At 32.9% G+C, this 22,793-nt stretch overlaps 1 protein-coding gene across 11 annotated transcripts in view; it reads left to right on the top strand.

The window, feature by feature from the left end:
• The window catches only part of dpy (dumpy), a 354,721-nt gene that overhangs the window by 238,177 nt on the left and 93,751 nt on the right, over positions 1 to 22,793 (top strand). For 10 of the 11 annotated variants that reach the window (XM_067045457.1, XM_067045461.1, XM_067045460.1 and 7 more), the window contains 36 exons: positions 58 to 191; positions 281 to 518; positions 595 to 717; positions 817 to 951; positions 1,034 to 1,264; positions 1,343 to 1,849; positions 2,659 to 2,844; positions 2,932 to 3,177; positions 3,606 to 3,833; positions 3,944 to 4,144; positions 4,444 to 4,737; positions 4,881 to 5,132; positions 5,212 to 5,401; positions 5,491 to 7,055; positions 7,135 to 7,323; positions 7,409 to 7,784; positions 7,879 to 8,318; positions 8,399 to 8,549; positions 8,657 to 8,909; positions 10,300 to 10,564; positions 10,888 to 11,084; positions 11,170 to 11,430; positions 11,519 to 11,774; positions 11,868 to 12,062; positions 12,235 to 12,417; positions 12,501 to 12,632; positions 12,728 to 13,036; positions 13,114 to 13,320; positions 13,395 to 13,596; positions 13,677 to 13,852; positions 14,684 to 14,955; positions 15,054 to 15,303; positions 15,394 to 15,546; positions 15,669 to 15,923; positions 17,074 to 17,205; positions 18,751 to 19,512. In XM_067045457.1, the coding sequence (XP_066901558.1) occupies positions 58 to 191; positions 281 to 518; positions 595 to 717; positions 817 to 951; positions 1,034 to 1,264; positions 1,343 to 1,849; positions 2,659 to 2,844; positions 2,932 to 3,177; positions 3,606 to 3,833; positions 3,944 to 4,144; positions 4,444 to 4,737; positions 4,881 to 5,132; positions 5,212 to 5,401; positions 5,491 to 7,055; positions 7,135 to 7,323; positions 7,409 to 7,784; positions 7,879 to 8,318; positions 8,399 to 8,549; positions 8,657 to 8,909; positions 10,300 to 10,564; positions 10,888 to 11,084; positions 11,170 to 11,430; positions 11,519 to 11,774; positions 11,868 to 12,062; positions 12,235 to 12,417; positions 12,501 to 12,632; positions 12,728 to 13,036; positions 13,114 to 13,320; positions 13,395 to 13,596; positions 13,677 to 13,852; positions 14,684 to 14,955; positions 15,054 to 15,303; positions 15,394 to 15,546; positions 15,669 to 15,923; positions 17,074 to 17,205; positions 18,751 to 19,512 (10,146 nt within the window). The remainder of the gene's footprint in view (positions 1 to 57; positions 192 to 280; positions 519 to 594; positions 718 to 816; positions 952 to 1,033; positions 1,265 to 1,342; positions 1,850 to 2,658; positions 2,845 to 2,931; positions 3,178 to 3,605; positions 3,834 to 3,943; positions 4,145 to 4,443; positions 4,738 to 4,880; positions 5,133 to 5,211; positions 5,402 to 5,490; positions 7,056 to 7,134; positions 7,324 to 7,408; positions 7,785 to 7,878; positions 8,319 to 8,398; positions 8,550 to 8,656; positions 8,910 to 10,299; positions 10,565 to 10,887; positions 11,085 to 11,169; positions 11,431 to 11,518; positions 11,775 to 11,867; positions 12,063 to 12,234; positions 12,418 to 12,500; positions 12,633 to 12,727; positions 13,037 to 13,113; positions 13,321 to 13,394; positions 13,597 to 13,676; positions 13,853 to 14,683; positions 14,956 to 15,053; positions 15,304 to 15,393; positions 15,547 to 15,668; positions 15,924 to 17,073; positions 17,206 to 18,750; positions 19,513 to 22,793) is intronic. The other variant, XM_067045462.1, reaches the window with a different exon arrangement.

Below are 22,793 nucleotides of genomic sequence, written 5' to 3'. Positions count from 1 at the left end.
TTGATTTAATATACTTTATTCATGTTTCACTATTAATGCTAAAATCAACAATCACAGATCTCAATGAATGTGAAGTTCTTGAAAGACCTTGTGGTGCTAATGCAGTTTGTGAAAATACGGAGCCAGGCTATAACTGCCTATGTCCTCAAGGATTTGAACCACGCCCTAATTCATCCGTTCTTTGTGAGCAAGTACGTTAAAATTCTGGTCAAAATTTTATGTTTTATTCTCTCTATACTTTAATTTAATTTTCATTTTTTTTTTTTTTTTAATAATTCAGGTTGATGTAACAGTCTTATGCAAAAGTAAATTTGATTGTGTAAACAATGCAGAATGTATTGAAGGACAATGTTTCTGCCAAAATGGTTTCAAAGCGAGTGGTTCGATTTGCCTGGATATAGACGAGTGCCTAAAAGAGCCATGTGGCCCTAACTCAGTGTGTACCAACACTCCTGGCAACTATAGCTGTGATTGCCTCTCAGGTTTTGTTGGAAGTCCTCCAAGGATTCAATGCAAAGGTATTTAACATTAACCTTTCATTTATTTAATCAAGATTTATATTTTTTTTCTTAACATTTATTTTAAACATTTTAGCACCTTGTGAAGAAGTGAAATGTGGTCCTCATGCCTTCTGTAAGTCAGAAGGCCATGAAGCATATTGTATTTGTGAGCAAGGATGGAATTACAACCCAGTTGATATATCAGCTGGTTGCATAGGTAAAATAAAATTATTAATAAAGTAAATAGTTATTACAATTTGTATATCCATCATTTAAAATTACCAACTTTTTGATAAATCACTTTATGATTCAACAGATATTAATGAATGTGACAAATCTAATGGTCCTTTTGGTAATTGTGGAGAAAACGCGATATGTGAAAACAATCCTGGTTCATTTAGTTGCCAATGTAAACCTGGTTTTTCTGGAAATCCTTTCCACCAGTGTACAGGTATATATGTTTGTTTCTACCATTCATTTTAAACATTGGCAGTGTAATTAATATTAGATTATTAATTTATCTATTTTTCCAGACGTAAATGAATGTGAAATTAGTTCTTGTGGTCTTGGAGCTGTTTGTGAAAACACGATTGGTTCTTTTAAATGTAGATGCCCTCCAGATACGATTCCAGATCCTGACCCGTTCACCCGATGTGTCAGTATTGTAACATGCAACAAAGATTCAGACTGTCCTGGAAATGCTATCTGTGATGACCAGCATCGTTGCTTTTGTCCCGAACCTAATATTGGCAATGATTGTAGACGTAAGTGTCCAATCAATTCTTTTGTTGCTTTTATTTATTATATTTTTAAAACATTATCTAATTCAATTTATATTACAGATCCCTGTGAAGGAGTTTCATGCCAACCAAATGCTGAGTGCATGCTAATTGAAGGAGAAGGCCAATGCATATGTAAGGCAGGTTATACAGGTGGCTCACAAGGGTGTGTAGACATTGATGAGTGTCAATCGCAGGTTTGTGGTCAGGGCTCAGTCTGTAACAATGAACCTGGTGGCTATACTTGCCAATGTCCAGGTGGTTCCTCTGGAGACCCCTACAGAGAAGGATGTTCAAGGCCCCGAGTTCCTTTCTCTTGCAGTGCAGACAAACCATGTCCTGGCTCTGAAGTGTGTATTCAAGAAGATGGCCTTTTAGAGGAGAATGTTTGTGTCTGCCAACAGGGATATAGAAGAGATGTTAATGGGATTTGCTCTGATATTAATGAATGTCTTGAGTCTAAGGAAAAACCAGCATGTGGTCTGAATGCTGTTTGCAAAAATCTTCCTGGAAGCTATGAATGTAAATGTCCTGAGGGTTTCAATGGAAATCCTTACATGCTGTGTGAAGGTAAATTGTTTTATTTTTTTATGAACCAATACTCTTTTTTATAATTGTTATTTATAAGTATTTTCAATATGAGATTACTCATTATAATTTTTTTTCCTTGTACTAGAAACTTGAATATTATGTAATAATATTATCCTGAAACATAGTTATATGGGGATGGATGAAGACTAACTATACATTTAATTCTCAAAGGGTTAATTAATCAGTTATAAATTGTTTTTTAAAATACAATATTTCTTGTTTTTGATACAAAATAATTTAATAAATTTTACATTTTCTTTAATCAACTAAAATTATATTAATGCTGAATTATATGTTTTAGTATGAAAACAGATGTATCACTTTGAATGTCAGTTTTGAGGATAATATTCATAATATATAATTAAGTGCATTTGCAATTTATTATGAGTTTTGTGAGGTCATATTTAACATCTACAGCATATAAATTTAGTATACACCTGACCAATCAGAAACTAATTACCTCTTTTCAGCTATGTTTTTAAAAAGTCAATTATTTGGTATGAAGTATAATTCGTATTGAATGTTTGGAGGTGCTTTACAAAATATCTTCCAGAAATTTATATTCATTAAAATCTTTTACTATTATGAAGCAGCGATTTGAAAACAATCATTTTATACTTTTTATAGATGTCTAGGAGCATATTTTGATGAATTAATAAAATCAGATTACATCAATTCATGTTTATAAAAAAAAAAATGAATATTTCATAAGAAAGGACAAAATAAATACTATTCATTAATAAGATTTATATTTATTAATATAATTCATTTATTTTGTATTTTTTCAGAGTGTAACACGTTAGAGTGCAGATGTCGGCCACCTTACAAAGTAGTGAATGGTGACTGTGTTTTATCTGAATGTTCATCTGACAATAAGTGCCCAAGTGGAGCTGAGTGCATTTCCATTACTGGAGGAGTAAGTTACTGTGCTTGTCCAAAAGGAATGGAACAAAATGAAGATGGCACCTGCAAAGGTCAATTAGTATTTTAATTTCCAAATATATCATTTACCAAGATATTTTTTATTATCAGTATGACTCATTTACATCCTTTCCTTACAGATGTAAATGAATGCTTGTCAGTTGGAATTTGTGGTTATGGTGCCAAATGTATCAACCTCCACGGTTCCTTCAAATGCTTATGCCCAGATGGCTATTCTGGAGACCCTTATCGAGCTTGCGCTCCAAACCAAATGAAATGCTCAATTGACAGTGACTGTCAGCCCAACGAGAAGTGCATTCAACCTGGGGAGTGTGTTTGTCCTCCTCCATACTTTACAGACATCACAGACAACAATAAGTGTAAAAGTGAGTTGAATAATTAATTAATTTTATATTTTGATGTTTATTCTGAATATATTAAGAATACTTTAATATGATAACAATTTTGGTTTTATTCTATTTTGATTGAATTAATATTATCATATTTCATCTGTATGTGACAATTTTCATCTTTGAAAACAATTTTTAAAACTTTTTAGTTCCTTATAAATTCTAATTAAAATCTTTTAGTTTTAACATCATCAGTGAACAATACTTTTATATTAACAATTTGACTTTTTCACAAATTGTGGACTATGCCTAGTTAAGGCGACTTTGGTCTTAAGTTTGCATGTTGATCAATCACAGAGGAAACCATAAATTACCTAATTGGTGCCGTTTTAACTGAATAAGTTTAATACTTTGCTTTACAGAGTAATATTCTAATTGTTCATACTTATTTTTCTATCCTTCAGGCCCATGTGACCGATTCCCCTGTGGTCTTAATGCAAAATGTACTCCTAGTGACCCACCTAAATGCCTCTGCTCAGCTGGCTTTAAGGGTGATCCTCTCAAGGGCTGTGTTGATGAAGATGAATGTCTCAAGAATCCTTGCGGTTTGAGAGCACATTGTATCAATGAAAAGGGGTCTTACAAATGTATCTGCCCTATTGGAACAAGCGGTGATCCTTATCGACTTGGCTGTGAGTAAATTGATTAGTTTTTCATATTTATGTCTTATAAATTGCTTCTTACTCAATTAATTACCTTAAAATAATCGTTTAAATTATAATGAAGTTTGTTTTATTTATAGGCACCGAATCTAAAGCCAAAACAGAATGTACTACTGACAATGACTGTGCTGGTCAATTAGCCTGTATGCATGGTAATTGTGTAAACCCATGCAACTCTTTACCTTGTGGCAGAAATGCATACTGTGAGCCAGAAAACCATGCTGCTTGGTGTCGATGTGCAGTTGGCTTTATTGAATCACCCAATGGCGACTGTATTTCTCGTAAGCTTAAAACACATAAATTATGTAAAATATCATCAATACAATTTGCTGTAATTCTAGATCCTATGACTTGGTTTGAATTATTTTTTCTATATAAAATGAAAAGTTTCTGAAAAGCAGCTTAACTTGAATACAAGTCAATTACATATCAAAGTTTGATATAATTATTACATTTATTATACATTACTAGCCCAGAAAGATTGATTTGGTCTTATTAGTCAGTTCATAAAATCTATATTTTCCCTTGAAATAGTTTACTAAAATATTGCTTCAACAATTTGTTTTTGTAAAAATTTTAGCCTGTTCTGGATTCATTTGTGGAAAAGGAGCTCAGTGTATAGTAACATCCACTGGACCTACATGCAAATGTGCTGAAGGAACAAGGGGAAATCCTTTTGCTGGTGGGGAGTGCTCACAAGATATTTGTTCTCTGTCTAAACCATGTCCACCTCGTTACACCTGCATCTCAGGCAGGTGTAAAGAAAAATGTCAGGGTGTTATTTGTGGCCTAGGGGCTAGTTGTGATCCGACAACAAACCAGTGTGTTTGCAACCCTCTTTTTATTGGAAATCCTGATCTTGTTTGTATGCCACGTGAGTAATGTATTTATATATTTTGTTTCTATATTACCTAGATTTTTCAGTACAAAATTAGATATTTTGCTCTCAAGCTATATGCTGACTTCTCTTGTATGGGATTGCAGTACATGTACATCTACCTTTTTTTCATTTTGTAGCTATTGCAGTTCCAATGTGTATGCCTGGTTGTGGAAAGAATGCCCATTGTTCATATGGAATAAATGAAAATATCTGCATATGTAATCCAGGCACTTCAGGTAATCCTTATGATGAATGCAAGGAACAAGAGTTAATTCAAACATGCACTAAATCAACTTGTGGTAAAGGAGCTTTGTGTAGACAAGACATCAACAATCTAGAATGCCTTTGCCCACCTGGCTATAAAGGCAATCCGTATGTTGAATGCCAGGGTATGTATCAATATTTGACAGATTTGATTATATCATAAGAAAATAAGAATATTTTGATTGATATTTTATTTTCAAACAGATATCAATGAGTGTATTGGTGAAGCATGTGGTGCTAATGCCATTTGTATCAATACACCCGGGAGTTATGACTGTCAATGCAAAGAAGGATATATTGGAAATCCATTTTCTAACTGCATGAGACTTGCTCCACAAGGTTGTCAAGATCCTTTAACATGTAGTTGCAGTAAAAATAATCCTTGCCCTATTGAGTAAGCCAGAAGATTTCTATTGTTTTGTTTTCTACCATGGTTTTCTTAATTAATTATTCTAAAAATGTTTTGTTTTCTTTTTGTTTTAGATATACCTGTAAAAGAGGAAGGTGTAAAAATCAATGTGAAGGTGTGAAGTGTGGACCTAGAGCAGCTTGTGTTTCAGGAAAGTGTGTTTGTCCTCCAGGTCTTTCAGGCAATCCTAATGATCTGAAGAAAGGGTGCCAGATTCAAGGACAATGTACAAATGATTTTGACTGCAAAAATAATGAAATTTGTTTCCAACAGGGTAAAGGTTTTCGTCAGTGTTTAGATGCTTGTAAGAAAATTCAGTGTGGTCCAAATGCTCTTTGTGTATCCGATAAACATAGGTCTTCTTGTATATGCGCTGATGGATATGATGGAATACCCAGTGACTTAACCCTTGGATGTCAGAAAGAAAGAGCAGTTCCTAGGGAAGAGTGTAGAAACAATGAGGACTGTTCTTCTGGAAGAATTTGTGCCATGAATCTGGAAGGGATGAAGGTATGCATTGATAAATGCTGGAACATAGCATGTGGGGAGAATGAAGAGTGTTTTGTGGATGACAAAGGTAATACAGCCTGTAAATGTAAAGAGAACTACATCAGAAATCCCATTCATTCAACTTGCGAAAAACCTTCATTACCTGAATGTGAATCAGACAGTGACTGTAAGGACAAGGAATCATGCAGTCCAGATCCTTTAGGAATTTCAAAATGTCTTGATGTTTGTTTGGGTTTCACTTGTCCAGTTAATGCAAAATGTGTCTCTGGTAATCACAAAGGCCTCTGTCAATGTACAGTTGGCTACACTGGTAACCCTAACGATCGTAATGGATGTGTACCAGCACTTAAAGATACCTGCTCACAAGATGCACAATGTATGGAAACTGAAAAATGTAAGAAAGGGAGGAATGGAGCAATGTCATGCCGTCTTGCTTGTGAGGATGTGAGATGTGGAGCAGGTGCAATTTGTGTGGCAAACAACCATGTTGGCCAGTGTCAATGTCCACCAGGCCCTTACCTTGGAGACCCAGCAACCACAGGATGCAAGCAGGTCCATTGTGTTTTTAATACCGATTGTCCCCACCATCAATTATGTGATAGGCTATCCAATCGATGTTTTGATGTTTGCGAAAACTATAAATGTGGGGACAATGCTGTATGTATTGGTGAAGCACACAGAGCTGTATGTCAGTGCCCTCCAGGATTCAAACCTAAACCTGTTCCTGAAATCGAATGTGAGCCTATGGATATTTGTGAAGTGAATCCATGCCATCCTTCAGCAATATGTGAACCAGCACCATCAGTTGGATATAGGTGCAAATGTCCGCCAAATACTGTTGGAGATCCTATTTCTGGGGGTTGTATAACTGAAGGCAGCTGTCCTAATGGTGATAATGATTGCCCTGAATCTTCAGTTTGTCAAAATGGACGTTGTGTTGATCCCTGCGAACAGGCTTGTGGTACTAATGCAATATGTACTGTTGTCAACAAAAAGCCTGTTTGCTCTTGTCCACCTAAGTTTCAACCAGCCTCAACTGGAGCACGTTCTCCATGTGTTAGAACAGCCTCACAGTGTGTGACTGACTCAGACTGCTTCGGTGACATATGTTTAAATAATGAATGTAGAGGTAATTTTGAATAGTTATTCTAAATATATTTATATCCTTTGTGTTGCAAATTTTTAACATTGGTCAATTAATTTTACAGCAATTTGCCGATCTTCAAAGGATTGTTCTGTGGGTGAGAGGTGTATTCAAAACAAATGCCAAATGCCATGTGTGTCTCATAGCCAATGCTTGGAGGCACAAGCATGTGTTAATGGGATGTGCATGATAGGGTGCAGGAGCAATAAAGACTGCTCTTATGAAAAAGCATGTATCAATAATAAGTGCCAAGGTAATGAAATGAAAAAAATCTTCAATTGTTATAGCTTTATCAATGAAAATCGATAATTTATAAGTTAATCTTGTATTTTGTTTAGACCCTTGTGGAACTGAAGGGGCATGTGGTGATAATGCCTTATGTAATGTTGAAAATCATGTCACAATTTGTCATTGCCCTGTTGGATTCATCGGAAACCCTGGTCAAGGATGTATTCGCAAACTTGGAAATTGCTTTAGTTCAGAGGACTGCCTGAAGGGACAAATTTGTATCAATGGTGACTGCCAAGCACAATGTTCTGCAAATCATCAATGTGCTACAGGAGAACGATGCAGCGATGGTATATGTGTGAAGATATGTTTTGCTGCTAGCAATTGTTTACCAGGGCAGTTATGTATTAATGCTGTCTGTAAACCTGGATGCACTTCAGACTCTGATTGTTCCAACAACCAATTCTGTCTTAACAACAGATGCAAGTATGTTTAAGAGGAAGAGATACTTTTCCTATTTTAAAACTTTAACTTTAAAATACATAGAGTCACATATTAATTTATTTTATTTTGTTTTTAGATGTAGCTCTGGTTATGTTTTTGAAGGTAACACTTGCCAAGATTTAGATGAATGTTTGGAAAATCCATGTCATCCTACAGCAAAATGTGACAATACACCTGGTTCATTTAAATGCACATGTGAAAATGGCCGTGTCGGTGATCCATATAGTGAACCTGGATGCATTACTCCAGATCATTGTCTTCATGATAATAATTGCCATGAATCTCTTATCTGCCATGAAGGAAAATGTACTGACCCTTGTCGTTTGACAAAGGAAGGCCCTTGTGGTCCTAAAGCTCTTTGCCAAGTACATGGTCATTCACTCAGTTGTTCTTGTCCACAAGGATTTTTAGGGGATCCTCATGACCCGAGTATTGGCTGTTTCAAAGTAGAATGTATATCATCTGAAGACTGTCCACTGGACAAGTTCTGTGATAGTCAAGCCTTCAAATGCATGAGTATGTTTCTTTAAATTACTGTTGTGTTTTTCCCAGAAATTCCAAAAAAAATTAATTTGTATGTCTTTTTGCATGATTAGATCCTTGTGATTTGACAAACTGTGGCCCTGGAGCATGTAAATCTGAAAACCACAAAGGTCTTTGTGAGTGCTTTGCCGGTTTTACTTTGGTAGAAAATAAATGTATTGATGAAGATGAATGTTTCAGAAAACCTTGTCATCCTACAGCAGTGTAAGTTGAAATGTGATCCATCCTTTTAATATGCTGTGGTTCCTATTTTTTTACATTCCAATATTCATTTTTATATGCAATTTTGATCGAATTTATCCTTGTTTCAGATGTATAAATACAGTAGGAAGCTACTCCTGTGCATGTGAAAGTGGTCTCATTGGAGATGCTGTACATGGAGGTTGTCGTAAGCCGGGTGAATGTACCAAGAACTCAGATTGCCCTTTAACAGCAGCATGTATTGAAAAAACTTGCCGTGACCCCTGTCTTACTGCCGATGTCTGTGGACAAAAAGCAATTTGTAAAACTTCTAATCACATGCCTGTTTGTTCATGCCCTGTTCGCACCACTGGTGATCCAAAGGTAAAATTTAATATAGTACAAACACGAATTTTTTTTAACAATAGTACATAGTATATAAATTACTTATGTATTTTTTAATCTATTTATATTAAACTAATAAAATGAACTTAAAATTAGTGAAACTTTTATCTATTAATATATCCAACATAATGTTATTGCCTTCTTATTGTGTTTTTTTTTTAAATATTTTAGTTTATATCTTTGATGCGGGGCCATAAGGGCTTAAGTCAATTTTTGAGCATTTGGAGATAATGTTGTATTATAGCACCAAATCAGAGCTACCAGTTGGTAATAAGGTCTTTATGCTTCAGATAGACTTACTACTATATTGTTTTATAAAAATGTCAATTACAAAAATATAAATAATTAGATTTTACATAATGTTTAGAGCTTTGTTTTTGCTCTTCTGAAAAGTTCATATTTTCGACTTAAGCTCTTATGACCGCCCATCAAAGATATATTGTAGAAATATTTAATTATTATATTACTAGTTGCTATGGAAATCTAGTGATTCTGACAGAACAGGTTTTGAACTTATTTTAACAGATTGCTTTATCCTTACATATCTATTCATAGATATGTAAGTTATTTATGATATGCATGTTATTGCCTTTAATTTAAATGATTTAACTAAAAATGTTTGGGGTTTATAGCTCTAATCAAACTATTACACGTTATGATTGTTTTACAATCTTAATGAAATATCAAGTATTTTTAGTTTGTATTAAACCTTGATTATGATGTGAATGTGGATGTACTGCTCCAGATCATTGTCTTCATGATCATAATCACAATGAATACCATGAAAATAGAGTCATTTACCTTCAAGTTAATATGAAACTCAAGTATGAAATAAAAACTATGATAGAAGTAATTGATCTCAGGAAAGTCCAAATAATTCTTGTGAATTTCAGTTTTCATTGTAAACAAGCTTATTTTGTATAAGATTAGAATATCAGAAATGGAAAGACGCATCACAAAGCCTCCATAGATTCGTCATTTATCACATTACTTCATATGGAACAGAACATAGATAGCCAATCTACTTAAAACAGGCTAATGATTGCTTACTAAATTAAAGTGCTTTGAAGTTAATTTTCTCTTGAAAATTATAAAATATAATTTTTAACACCTCCTTGCAAGGCATTAGCACCTCCTAGACTCATATAGAATTAAGACGTCTGGATTTTCTGGCTTACTGTGTGTTAGTGATTCATTTTAATAAATCTGATTATTTATTTGCTTAGTTTCTTCTTGCAAAAACAGTCAATTATGTTATAAAATTTTAATATGTTCAGTGCTTAAAAAATAATTTGGTTAACAAAATCTATAAAAATAGAAAAAAAAACTTGCGTGTATAGTTAATAATAACTATCATTTATTTTTCTAGGTTAAGTGCAGCCAATTAGAGTGCAGTGAACATACAGATTGTGCTGAAACATTAGCATGTTTCTCTGGTCACTGTGTTGACCCATGTAAAATAGACAATGTTTGTGGAATTAATACCGAGTGCATAGCGGCCAATCATGATGCTCTTTGCTCCTGTAGACCAGGAACAACTGGAGACCCTCATTTAGGCTGTGTTCAACTACAGTATTGTAGTATGAATTCCCAATGTCAGGCAGGAACGACTTGTCATAATGGCATCTGCTTATGTATGTATACCAATATTAATTTGTATCTTAAATTTGGACTAAATATCGCTGCATTGATTTGATAGAGGCACAAATATAAAAAAAAAGTTTTTATTTTATTTATAATTTAAGGTATTCTGAAGATAATACTGTAAACTGTACTTTCTCTACAGGGGTCACACTACAGACTGCACCAACGATACAGGGTTGTATATGGTACAATTTATGGAATAGGTCAAATACAAAATTTAAAAATTTTTTTTTTATTATATGTGCCAATATTGAAGGAAAGCATCGATATATTTGAACCAGGAATACTATGTATATATTCATTTTTTTTTCAGCTGTTTGCAGTAGTTCAAGAGAATGTATTAGTGATCAGTTGTGCATCTCAAATGTCTGCCAGCCAACTTGCCATTCCAATTCCACTTGTCCCGATTTCCAATATTGCCAAAACAACATATGCCTTCGAGAACTGAAATGTGAGAGAGATAGTGAATGTGAAGATCATCAGAGGTGTATAACAAATAGTATTGGTCAGGTTAGTCATATTTCTTTTCGGTCACCTTAAGTTAAAATATATTCTAATTAAGTTTTAGATTATTCATTGCTTCATAATATTTCAGGCCATTTGTGAAAACGTTTGTGAAAGCAGTGTGTTATGTGGAAGAAATGCTGAATGCTCAGCCAAAAATCATCTACCCATTTGTAATTGTAAACCTGGATATCATGGTAACCCACAGATTGGATGCCACCAGATAGAATGTAGATCAAATCTTGATTGTTCGGATGACAAAATGTGTGAGGATTTTATGTGCAAAATATCATGCCTTGTTAAAAATCCTTGCGGACAGAATGCCCTTTGCTCAGCAGAAAGTCACAAGCAGGTTGGAAAAACTAAATATTTTCATTAAGAAATTATAAATATTTAGAAAATTAAAAATACATTTTTAATCCATATTTTTGTTTTGTTAGGTTTGTTATTGCCAACCTGGCTATTCAGGAAATGCTTACCAAGGATGTTCTATTGTTGATTATTGTGAGTCAAGTCCATGTGGACCTGGTGCTAGCTGTGCTAATTCACGTGGTTCTTATAAATGCCTATGCCCAATCGGAACTGTTGGTGATCCTTATAAAGAGGGTTGTTCTACTCCTGTGGAATGTACAGTTAATGAGGATTGTCCAAGTGCAGCCATTTGTGTGGTCTCTAATGGTCATCCTAAATGTAGGGGTTAGTATCTTATTATATAACTCTGATTTATTATCCATTGAGTACAATAATATATCATTAATGATTTTTTTTTAACTAAAAATATATTTTTAGATGTTTGTGAAACAACTAAATGTGGACCAAATGCAGAATGTATTTCGAAGACACACGATGCTGTATGTTCTTGTAACTCCGATTACGAAGGAAATCCCAAAGATCTGATTGTTGGTTGCCGCCCTAAACCAATTCAATGTGATTCCAACAATGACTGTCCCTATAATACTAGATGTCATGGAAACCTGTGTAGAAGTAAGTAACTTTCTATTTATTTATAATTTATTGAAAATTAAATAATGATACTTATTATTTTATAAAGTATTAAAAGTATATTTATCTTGTTAAATAGCAGGTGTGAATGGAAATATATATATGCATGTGGTACAGATATCTGTATGGTAATAATAAGGAATTGGTTTTTCAGGTTCTTGTCGATCTCATTCTGAATGCAGTCTCGAGGAACAGTGCTTGCTTGGCCATTGTACCAACCCTTGTTTGGATAGCAGTGCCTGTGGACTAAATGCACAATGTGACATCATAGATCACCAAAAGCACTGCTCCTGTCCAGCTGGCTTCACTGGCAATGAGCTTATTGAATGTGTTAGAGGTAACTTTATATATTGTTTCAAATGTATTACATTTCTTACTTATTTAACAAAAAAACTATTTAATATTTATTTTATTCTGTAGTCCCTGTTTCGTGCCATGCGAAAGAAGACTGCACAAAAGACAGCTCTTGTGTAAATAATGTTTGCAGACAGAACTGTGCAGCTGACAATGACTGTGCTCTTAATGAAAAATGCTTGAAAGGAAATTGCATTTGTAAGTTAAAATTAATAATTATAACTGATTTGACAGATTTATATCAGATTTACAGAAGCATAACTCAAACAAACCTATTCGATATTCTGTTTCAGTAACATGCCGTGTGGACAACGACTGTTTCCTGGGTCATATATGCCTTCATAACATGTGCATATTTGGCTGTCATTCAGATGACGATTGCAGTGCCTCAGAGTCATGTAGGGATAACAAGTGCTTGAACCCTTGTCTTGAAACATCATGTGGTCCCAATGCTGCCTGTTCCGTAGCTAACCAAAGAGCTGTTTGTTCATGCCGTGCAGGTTTCGTCCCGAACCCATCACCAAACATAGCTTGTGTACGTGCTCCTTCTCCTCCTTGTAAAGAAAACAGAGATTGTTCATCTGGAACTGTTTGTATGTCAGGTAAACTATGCTTAAGTTATATTTTATTCAATAAGTAATTATTAAAACAGCTATCTAAAAAAATTAATTTATCACAGGAGTATGTCACCCAGTTTGTGGATCAGATTCTGGCTGTCTTGCTAATGAAAAGTGTGATCTTAAAACTAGAGTATGCAAAGCGATTTGTAGAAAAGACGATGACTGTCGATCTGGAGAGCTTTGCCAAGACTTCATTTGTACAGTTGGTTGTCGAAGTGATTTTGACTGTTCTGAAGATAAAGCATGTGTTAATTCTAAATGCATAGGTACTTACTTGTTAAAAAATTACCCTCATGTTCCTCCTGATACTTTAACTTAATAAAACAAAACTCTTTTACAGATTTATGTGACTCGCCAACTGCTTGTGGAACCAATGCTGACTGTTCCATTAAAAACCACCAAAAGGTATGCAAATGCTCTTCAGATCTCATTGGTGACCCTGAGATCAGTTGCAAGCATCCTGCATTATTATGTGCATCAAATAAAGACTGTCCTCAGAACAGTATTTGCTATGGAGATAAATGCACTAAGAAATGCAGCTTGTAAGTTACTTTTTGGAAATTTATTGTGTCTTAATATATTGATTGGAGATCTAAGTACAATTTATGTTTCTGATTTTTAGTGACAGCCATTGTTTGTCAGATGAAAGGTGCTTGGATGGTATATGTAAAACAGTCTGTAATAGTGATACGAAATGCAGAAAAGGTGAAATTTGTGAAAACAGAGTTTGTGAGTTAGGATGTAGGAGTGATATTGTTTGTCCGAAAAACCAGGCTTGCATAAATAAACAATGTCGAGGTAAGCCAAGCAAAATACATTTAGTATAAATATTATCAATATATGTAAGTTAAGTGTCCCAATAAGTCGATCCTACAATGCTGGTCTTCAGTTATATTGTGAGCATGTGGATCAGGGAGGGTTTTATAAAAAAAGAACAAAGAGTATATGTTGTACTAATGGAGGATCTAAGCAAACAGACCCAAACGAACTATGGTCTGAAGAAGTGCTCCCATCAACTGTGTTCTTATATTGAAAATTATATTTACAAAGTATTTAGGTTACAAATAAACATTTTAATTGCAAATCAAATAATAAAACCAATTTTCCACAATGGTATCATCAGATGTGGTGTCTTTGAAAAATATAATTTAAAATTTGACTTTTGCATGCAATAAATTTTACTTTGGTTGTCTGTATACCTTCGTCAGATTTTCTCCCAAAATTATTAATATAAAAAACTTCCCTCTTCTTATCTCTAATGTTTCATTAAATCAGTTTAGTGCAAAAGATTTCATAAATGAAGGACAATGACAGAAGAATATCTTTTCAAAATATTATCTAAGGCTGCTTAACAATGCTCTAAATATATAGTTAACACTAATTTTTGTTGTTATTTTTCTGACCACATTTCAGACTATCTCTTTATTCTTTTAAAAAATAAATTTTTTGTACTCGGTTGTACTGTACCTAAGGTAGACAAAAAGTAAAATTGTTTATTTAATTCATGTTTTGAATTACTAAAAACAAAATATTTGTTAAAAAAAATATGTTTTATGAATATTTTATAATTTTGTAATTTGTAGTAATATTTTTGTTAATTTATAGTAAATTTGTTGGTATTTTATTTAGATCCATGTGAGGCTGCAACAACTTGTGGTTCATGTGCTGAGTGCATTGTAGTAAATCATGGTGTGCAGTGCAGTTGCCCCCAGAGTTATATTGGTAATCCCCTGGTAGGATGTACCAAGCCCCCTACAAGATGTAATGGTTCTTGTGCATGTGATAAAGTCACTGGCTATTGTCTTAACAGTTGCTTGGTAAACAAGGATTGTCCTTGTGGTCAAGTCTGTTTGAAAGGTTTTTGTTCTACCACCTGTTCAGCAACCAATCCTTGTCAAAGTGTAAGCTTTTATAATTTGTTATTTATATTATCTTAATTTTTAATATTAATCTGTTTTTTAGTGATATGTTTTTGTTTTCAATTATTGATATTTTATAGGGTCAGATTTGCATAGATGGGGCATGCACAAGTGGATGCTTCAAAGATAATGATTGTCCAAATGATCAATCCTGCACAGAAAATGTGTGTCGCAATCCTTGTGATATTGAGCATAGCCCCTGTGGTATCAACGCAGAATGCAGGGTTTCAGACCATAGGGCTGTATGCCTTTGTCCTGCAGGAACGAGAGGTGATCCAACACGCTCCTGCAAGCCTTTCTCTTGCTTAAAGGATGAAGATTGTGAAGGAGGTATCAAGCTGTTGATGGATAATATTTAAGATTCAAATACCAACAATTCAAATATCTATAATTCTAAAATTTTTGTTATTATTTTGACAGGTAAATCATGTGGTCATGATAATATTTGCAGAAATCCTTGCTTACAAGGAAGACCATGTGGACTAAATGCCCAATGCAAAGCTGAAAATCGCAGAGCACTTTGCTCATGTCCTCCAGGTTTTCATGGTAATCCTCTAGTAGTTTGCAAACCAGGTGAGTTCTTACCTCATTACCATGTTATTATTAATATGTATACACTTTGATTTACTAATGGTATTGTTTCTTTTTTAAAAAAGTTGTCAAAACAAATTTTCAGCGATTAAATACTTTTTTAGGTACAGGTGATACATGCAGCCGAAACCCATGTGGACAAAACACTCGTTGCAAAGATGTACCAGTTGGATATGAATGCAGTTGTGCACCTGGCTGCTCTGGGGATCCTTACAGGGGTTGTGTTTGTCAAGACAGGAGAGTTGATGACCGTTGTTCAAATATAAAATGTGGAATGAATGCCATTTGTAAACCATCTGGAAATACTTATCAGTGCGTGTGTCCTCCTGAATATCCACTTGGGGACCCAAAGAATAGATGTTAGTAAATCATTATACTTCCATTTATTCTTTTTTGTTTCTTGAATTGTTTTTTTAAACATTAAATTTTAATGAAACTCTAAATAAATTTACGGAATTTCCGTGCACACAATAACAATACAATGATTTTTCTTGTCTTCTTTACTGTTGGGCAGTTACTACATGTGTACTGCTATTCATGTGTAAAACATTTTTAATTAAAAAAAAAAAACTATATTATATTTCTGGGTTTCTACATTCTGTTGTGAATTTAGGGAGGGTAAATAGTCTTTGTAACAAAAGACAAAAACATCCTTAAATGGATGCCAACTGCTGACTGACTCTAGACATAGGAAAGCCTCCTATCCATGTCAGAGAAGCAGTGTTGCCATCTACTGTTTTCTTTATTATAATATTTACAAATTAAATAATAATACCAATTTTCTACAACACATTCTAGGTACTGTATGTTATTTGATAACTAAAAATATAATATAGATTTTATTTTAAACATCATAAAGTAGCCAAAATGCAAAGTCATTTAGTACTGTATTTGCTAATTTTAATATTGGTGTTTAAAGAAGGTTTGTGCTGCCTAAATTAATTTAATTAGGTTGATTCCCTATTGATTAGGCACTTTATTTCTTTGGGAGCACTAAATCCATTTGAGACTCTAATCCTTTGTTATACCCATTTGCTGTGAAACAGGTCAGAATAGTACCTCACCTGAAAATATTTAGCATGATCATTGATTACTCAATAATAATAATAGATATAAAAAGCTAATAAAAGAAGTATTTAATATAATTTCAGAACTAGGATGGCATAGGTAACATGTAATGTTAGTAATCTGCAATTGTGTTAAATAATATAAAAAGCTAAATTTGTTTTGATTTAGTTTAATCTAATAATAAAGGAATGGAACAGATTATGTGATTCAGATCAAGATGCCATTAGAGAGTTTGGTATCTCGTAGGAGCGATTCATTTAAAAAAAATAATTAATTTCTCTCGGCAGTTATGTATATTTCTTCTTTTACAGCTTAATTTTTTTTTTTTTTTTTTTTTTTTTTTTTTTTATCATTTTCCTCTATATCTTCGATTTTTTTTTTTTATTGATATTTATTAATGTACAGTTTTATTGTGTTTCTTTTTTCTATAAATTCTTGTAGGTATTAAGCAAGGTGACTGCAGAACACAAGGCTGTGGTGTTAATGCTGAATGTACTGAAATTAAATTAGATGAATTTGAGTGTAAGTGCCCTCCGGGTACAAAAGGAAAACCAAATGTTCACTGCAAACCAGGTTAGTGAAAACTTTTAATTAATTATTCAAACACAAATCGCCCTCTTTCATTGTCTTATTATCAAAATTCAATATTTGTATTTAAAAATACAGTAATTCTATACTACAAGACTGAACCACAAATGCCTCTCAAATCTACACAAAATGATCTCATTCTCAATGTGAATAGTGCATGTAATTAAACGGAATAGTGTAAAGCATGCTTTATCTTTAATGTACAGTGTAATTATTATACTTGGTTGGGGAAATGTCCTTATGATTGGAACTGTACATAGTGTAAATTTAAATTATTTTGGGTTTCTTTTTTTTTTTTTTTATTTATTTATTTTTTGTGAGATGTTCAAAAACAGTATTCCAATCTGACTTTTTGCTGACTTTAGTTAGCAATTTAAACAGTATTCATACCAATGACACTAATAACTTTTCATTAAGTAGAATTTTTTTCCAAGTGATAAATTTTAGAGTCTATTTAGTATTATTAAGATTAACCTACAAAATATAAAATTATTACAATTTAATTGAATAAAATTATTTATATTTTTTAATTATTTATATGTTTAGGTTTAGTTAACGAGAAGGCAGATTGGGAACTGTGAAAGCGATCAGTCTCACAATGTAGTTAATAAATTTTCTTAATTTTGGCAATGGGATTAGCTTCTCTATGTTTAGTTAATAATTTAATGTCTGTGGTTGTTAGTCTCACTATTTTTCATTTTTTTATTTTTCAGTTATTATTGTTGTTTTCAATCTTCTCTTCTTTAATGATATTTACAATTGTATCATTGATTTATTTATGTTTCAATTAGAGCATGATTGAAATCCTTTCACAGTTCCTCTCTTAAGCAGTACTTTCTAAATGTTTTTGTTTTGTAATTCATAAATTAATATATCTGTAGTTATTCCTTTTAATAATATATTTAAAAAATATGTATATTTATATTTAAATGGCTGAAATGATCCTATTTCATGCAATTTTTTTTATACTCAAAGTAATAATAAAATTTTATTTGTCATAATAGTGCCTTCTTAGAAAATTAATCATATTGATTTAATTCCCCTTGCTATTATTTCTATAAGTAACTTGGTGGAGTTAGTTGCAAGGTGTGTCATGCTTTATGTAGTGCCATGTTCATTGTTATCTATTTTAACAGTTAACTTTGTTATTTAGTTTAAAAAAAAGTTCAATTTAAGTTAAACATTTTAGTTTGATCTTATTTTTTAAATTCTTGTGGTTTTTGTAATGATGTTAAATGAATCCTCATTAACCAAACCTAAAATTTTTATATCAATCAATTCTAAAATTTTTAATATTTATATTGATTTTATAATAGCATTGTTTTAAAAGATTCATTTCATTTAATAAATACTGTAGGATTGAAAAAATTCCACTAAGGTCATGTATAGAAATTAAGTAAGGATGGCTATGATTCCTGAACAAAGAAAATAAGCAAAAATACAGAAACTGCTGCTTTAGTCATTAATCTGCTTTCTCTCATATTATTACTGGATTTGTGGTACTGATTGGAGCTGACTGTGGCTCGGTAGAGTGCGAGAGTCACGAGGACTGCCCTGCTGAGAAGGCTTGCATCAATCAGGAGTGTATAGAAGTTTGCAGCCTACGGGAGTCTTGCGGGTTGAACGCTCTTTGCCAGCCTGTACTTCATCATGCGCGCTGCTCTTGCCCTCAATGCCACTCTGGGGACCCTCAAGTAGCCTGTACCCCAGACCCCAAATGCCAAGCCACAACCCCTGTACCTCTCGAATTGAAATGTAAAACTAATAGTCAGTGTCCCAGTAGCCTGTCCTGCTACAGGGGGGAGTGCCGTGACCCTTGTCTTATGTCTGGCCCAACTTGCGATCCAATCAAAAAATGTCAAGTAAGAAATCACAGGGCCGAATGTGTATGTAAATATGGTTTCTCCCTAAGTGCTTCTGGTGAACTTAGTTGTGCTCCACAGCAGACCCAATGTAAGGAAGATAGAGAGTGTCCTTCTAATGAAGCTTGCATACATTCCCATTGCCAGAGCCCATGTACTCTGAGCCATTGCTCTGATAATAGAGCTTGCTTAGTTTCAAACCATCGACCAGTTTGTGTATGTATGAAAAATTGCCATGCTGAAATTTCAATTTGCTTAAAAAATGCAGGGTGCCCTCCAAACCTTGCTTGTCGTAGCTATCAATGTGTTGACCCATGTTTAAATGCGACCTGCCCGCAAGACGCCCCTTGCTTTGTTGAAGATCACAAAGCTGTCTGCAAGTTTTGTCCCCAAGGATATACTGCTGATCATAAATACGGATGTCTTAAAGGTAAACTTATTGATTGTCATGATTACTCCTTCATTCTAATGTTACTAATGTTTTATTTTCATTTAAAAACCTAGAATTTCATACATTTGTGCTAATGAACGTGCATAATTATAAGCATTATAAGCTTCCCATGTATTCATTTTCTATACTCAAGCAAAAGAATTTAAGTTTTTCTATTTAAATTATTTCTACTCAGTTAAAATAATTTAGTAATTCTAAGATCCTTTCCTAAAGATAGCTAATAGCTAACTTAAAGTAAGGTATCATTCTCAATAATAAATTTTCAATTCAAAAATTAGAAATTTTTCAGTCTGTTTTGAGGAATAAACAGTATAAGCATAAATAAAAATAAACAAATCCTCCCCACCTAGCCATGTCTGGCACAAATAAAGCTTAGATCAGTTCTATCATAAGCTATATATGGTTGGAGAATACACCAGAAACCTACTTTTCGACCTTCCTCCAACCTGCTAATTTATCTCCTGATTGTCTGTTATTTTAAGCTTCTTAGGGTGAGTTAACTCTTTAAGTGGGTCAGTGAGGTTTCAGTTCTCTGCTCCAAATAAGCCATTTGACTTTGTGCCATGATATAGTTGAGAAACCTAAGCCAGGATTTGAACCTGGTTTATTCAACATCAAAGTTAACACGGTATCCACTAGTATACCTTGCTCCTGACTAGAAATATTCAGAGAAATATAGTAAATTACCCAAATAAATTACTTAGTCAAAAATTAATTAAATTTTTTTAGATGCTAATTTTATATTATTCATAATATTTCATTCTGCCTGTCAAAAAAAATCATTTTAGAAATAATAATAATAAACTGAATTTTAAAGGTTATTCGAGTATATTTTTATATGATAACAAATATCATCACTCAGTCTAATATTTGATGAATATAGACCTAACCATTGTGTCTATATTCACAAGTCTCCTTTTATAACTTAATTTAAAAAATATATTGGGAAAGAATCTTGCTACTTATTTTTACCCTTCAAATGTTTAGTTGCACCTTCATAAACTTATCGTAATATATTTTGATATATTAGAAAAAAAGGAGTAATTTGGAGTCAATATATCTATTATTTATTATTGTAGTTTCATATACTAATATTTATGTTTATTAATGTTTCTACTAACAAATAGCATTGTAATTACAGACTTTGGTTGTATGATACACAGTAGTATTCCAGTGTTCATATTGTTTGCTTTAGTAAAAATTAAAATAACAGACGATTGTAACATAACTTTCTTTCGAAATTAGATATATGTCAATTAAAGTATAATTACGGAATAAAAAAGTTCTGTTAAAAAAAATTGTTCTTTCATGTTTGAAATAAAACTGAACTTCTAAATTAAATTAAATATTTTTATTTCAAAAATTTGTTAAAATAAATTAAATAACAAAAAATAAATTCTAAATGTTAGACACATATTTTGTATGAAGGGAGGAGATAGAAAAGTGGTTCTGTTCCAATCAGAACCATCCTTTTATTACATATTTATGTTCCTGTTATTTTAATATTTTATTTATTTATACTTTACTCCCAGTATTTGTAGTATTTAATTCATCTATTGGAGAACAGAACGACCAAAATTAAATACTCTTAACTTTATTGATCATTTAAATTTTATTTTAAAGTCACAAAAATAAATTTAAAACATATAACCATTACTAAATTTCATTGTTTACAGTTGCAAATTTACCATTCTAATCCAAAATATTTCATATTATTTTGAAGTTTATATCATGGATTGTATATTCTAAGGTGTAATTTTGAAACAGTATGGAAAATGAAGAATTAATAGTTTTAATTGGTTAAAAAATCTCTATTTTATCATGTAACAATACTCATGTTTGTTTTTATCGATCTTGAATCTTTTTAGAATACACATTTTAAAAGAACATAAAACATAACTATTTTATTTTTTAAAATTATAAATTTAATGATTTTAGTGATTAATCTCTAATTTATTTGCAAATGTAAATATGTTTATTATTCAAGCATGACAGCAATTAAAAATGATATTTATGATACTGTAAATACTTTGGTAATGGAAATCAACTTTAAAATTCATATAGCTTTTAATAAATATTAGAAATAAAAATGTATATAAATGCCATATTATATATTCACAGCAAATGTCAGCTGTACAGCGGATATTAACTGCACAGACACACAAACCTGCGTGAAAGGAGAATGCACCAATCCATGCACAACCGACAACATATGCGGTCTCAATGCGGTTTGCTCAGTACAAGCACACAACATTATATGTAATTGTAAAATAGGTTATGAAGGTGATCCTAACATAAACTGCTACACCTTGGCAAAACCAACAAAAACTATTCCAACCTTAATCCCCCCAACAGAGTCAACTGCTCACATACCTACTAAGAAAATTGAACAAACTGACATAACAATATTACCTGTTACAACCCAGTACCCGCAGGAGCAAACTTATACTATAGAACCCACTGAAAGCATAACCACTCCTTTAACAAAACCAGAACCTGAAGGAGAACATGCAAAAAGTAGCCCACATACTTTTTCAACTATCCCCTATGAAAAATATACAACTATTAGTTCAACAAAACTTTATCCTGTTACAAAAAAACCAGGCATTACAGAAGGAATAACAGAAACGAAAATTAAAACAACACAAATAACACATTCCACTATTTATACACCAACTGTAGCATCTACGGAAACTGTAACCTATCAATCAGTAATGTACCCTTCCAACACTGAAGGGATTTCAAAACAAACACAGCCAGTCACATATAAATCAATACCTACTACTGAAGATGGTAGTGTCTCCACTGAAGCAACAACATTACTTCCAACTATGTATCCAGAAACAGTCACATATAAATCGCCACCTACTACTGAAACTTCTGAATCAGTTACTTACCCATTAAGAACAGAAGGAGTTTCAGAAGAAACACAAAAAATACCAACTCCTACTACTGCTTATCCTACAATGGGCACATACAAATCACCATCTACTACTGAAGAAGGTAGTGTCTCAACTGAAGCAACAACATTGCTTCCAACTATGTATCCGGGAACTGTCACATACAAATCACCACCTTCTATCGAGGAAGGTAGTGTCTCCACTGAACCAACAACATTGCTTCCAACTAAATATCCGGGAACTGTCACATACAAATCACCGTCTACTGAAATATCTGAAGAAACACAAAAAGTAACTCCTACAACTCCTTATCCTACAATGGGCACATACAAATCACCACCTACTACTGAAGAAGGTAGT

This window comes from Halyomorpha halys, unplaced genomic scaffold, assembly GCF_000696795.3.
Source record: "Halyomorpha halys isolate HHAL.00 unplaced genomic scaffold, Hhal_1.1 Scaffold134.1, whole genome shotgun sequence".
Taxonomy (NCBI): domain Eukaryota; kingdom Metazoa; phylum Arthropoda; class Insecta; order Hemiptera; family Pentatomidae; genus Halyomorpha; species Halyomorpha halys.
The sequence above is the reverse complement of the archived record's forward strand: the minus strand, read 5'-3'. Positions and strand labels throughout refer to the sequence as shown.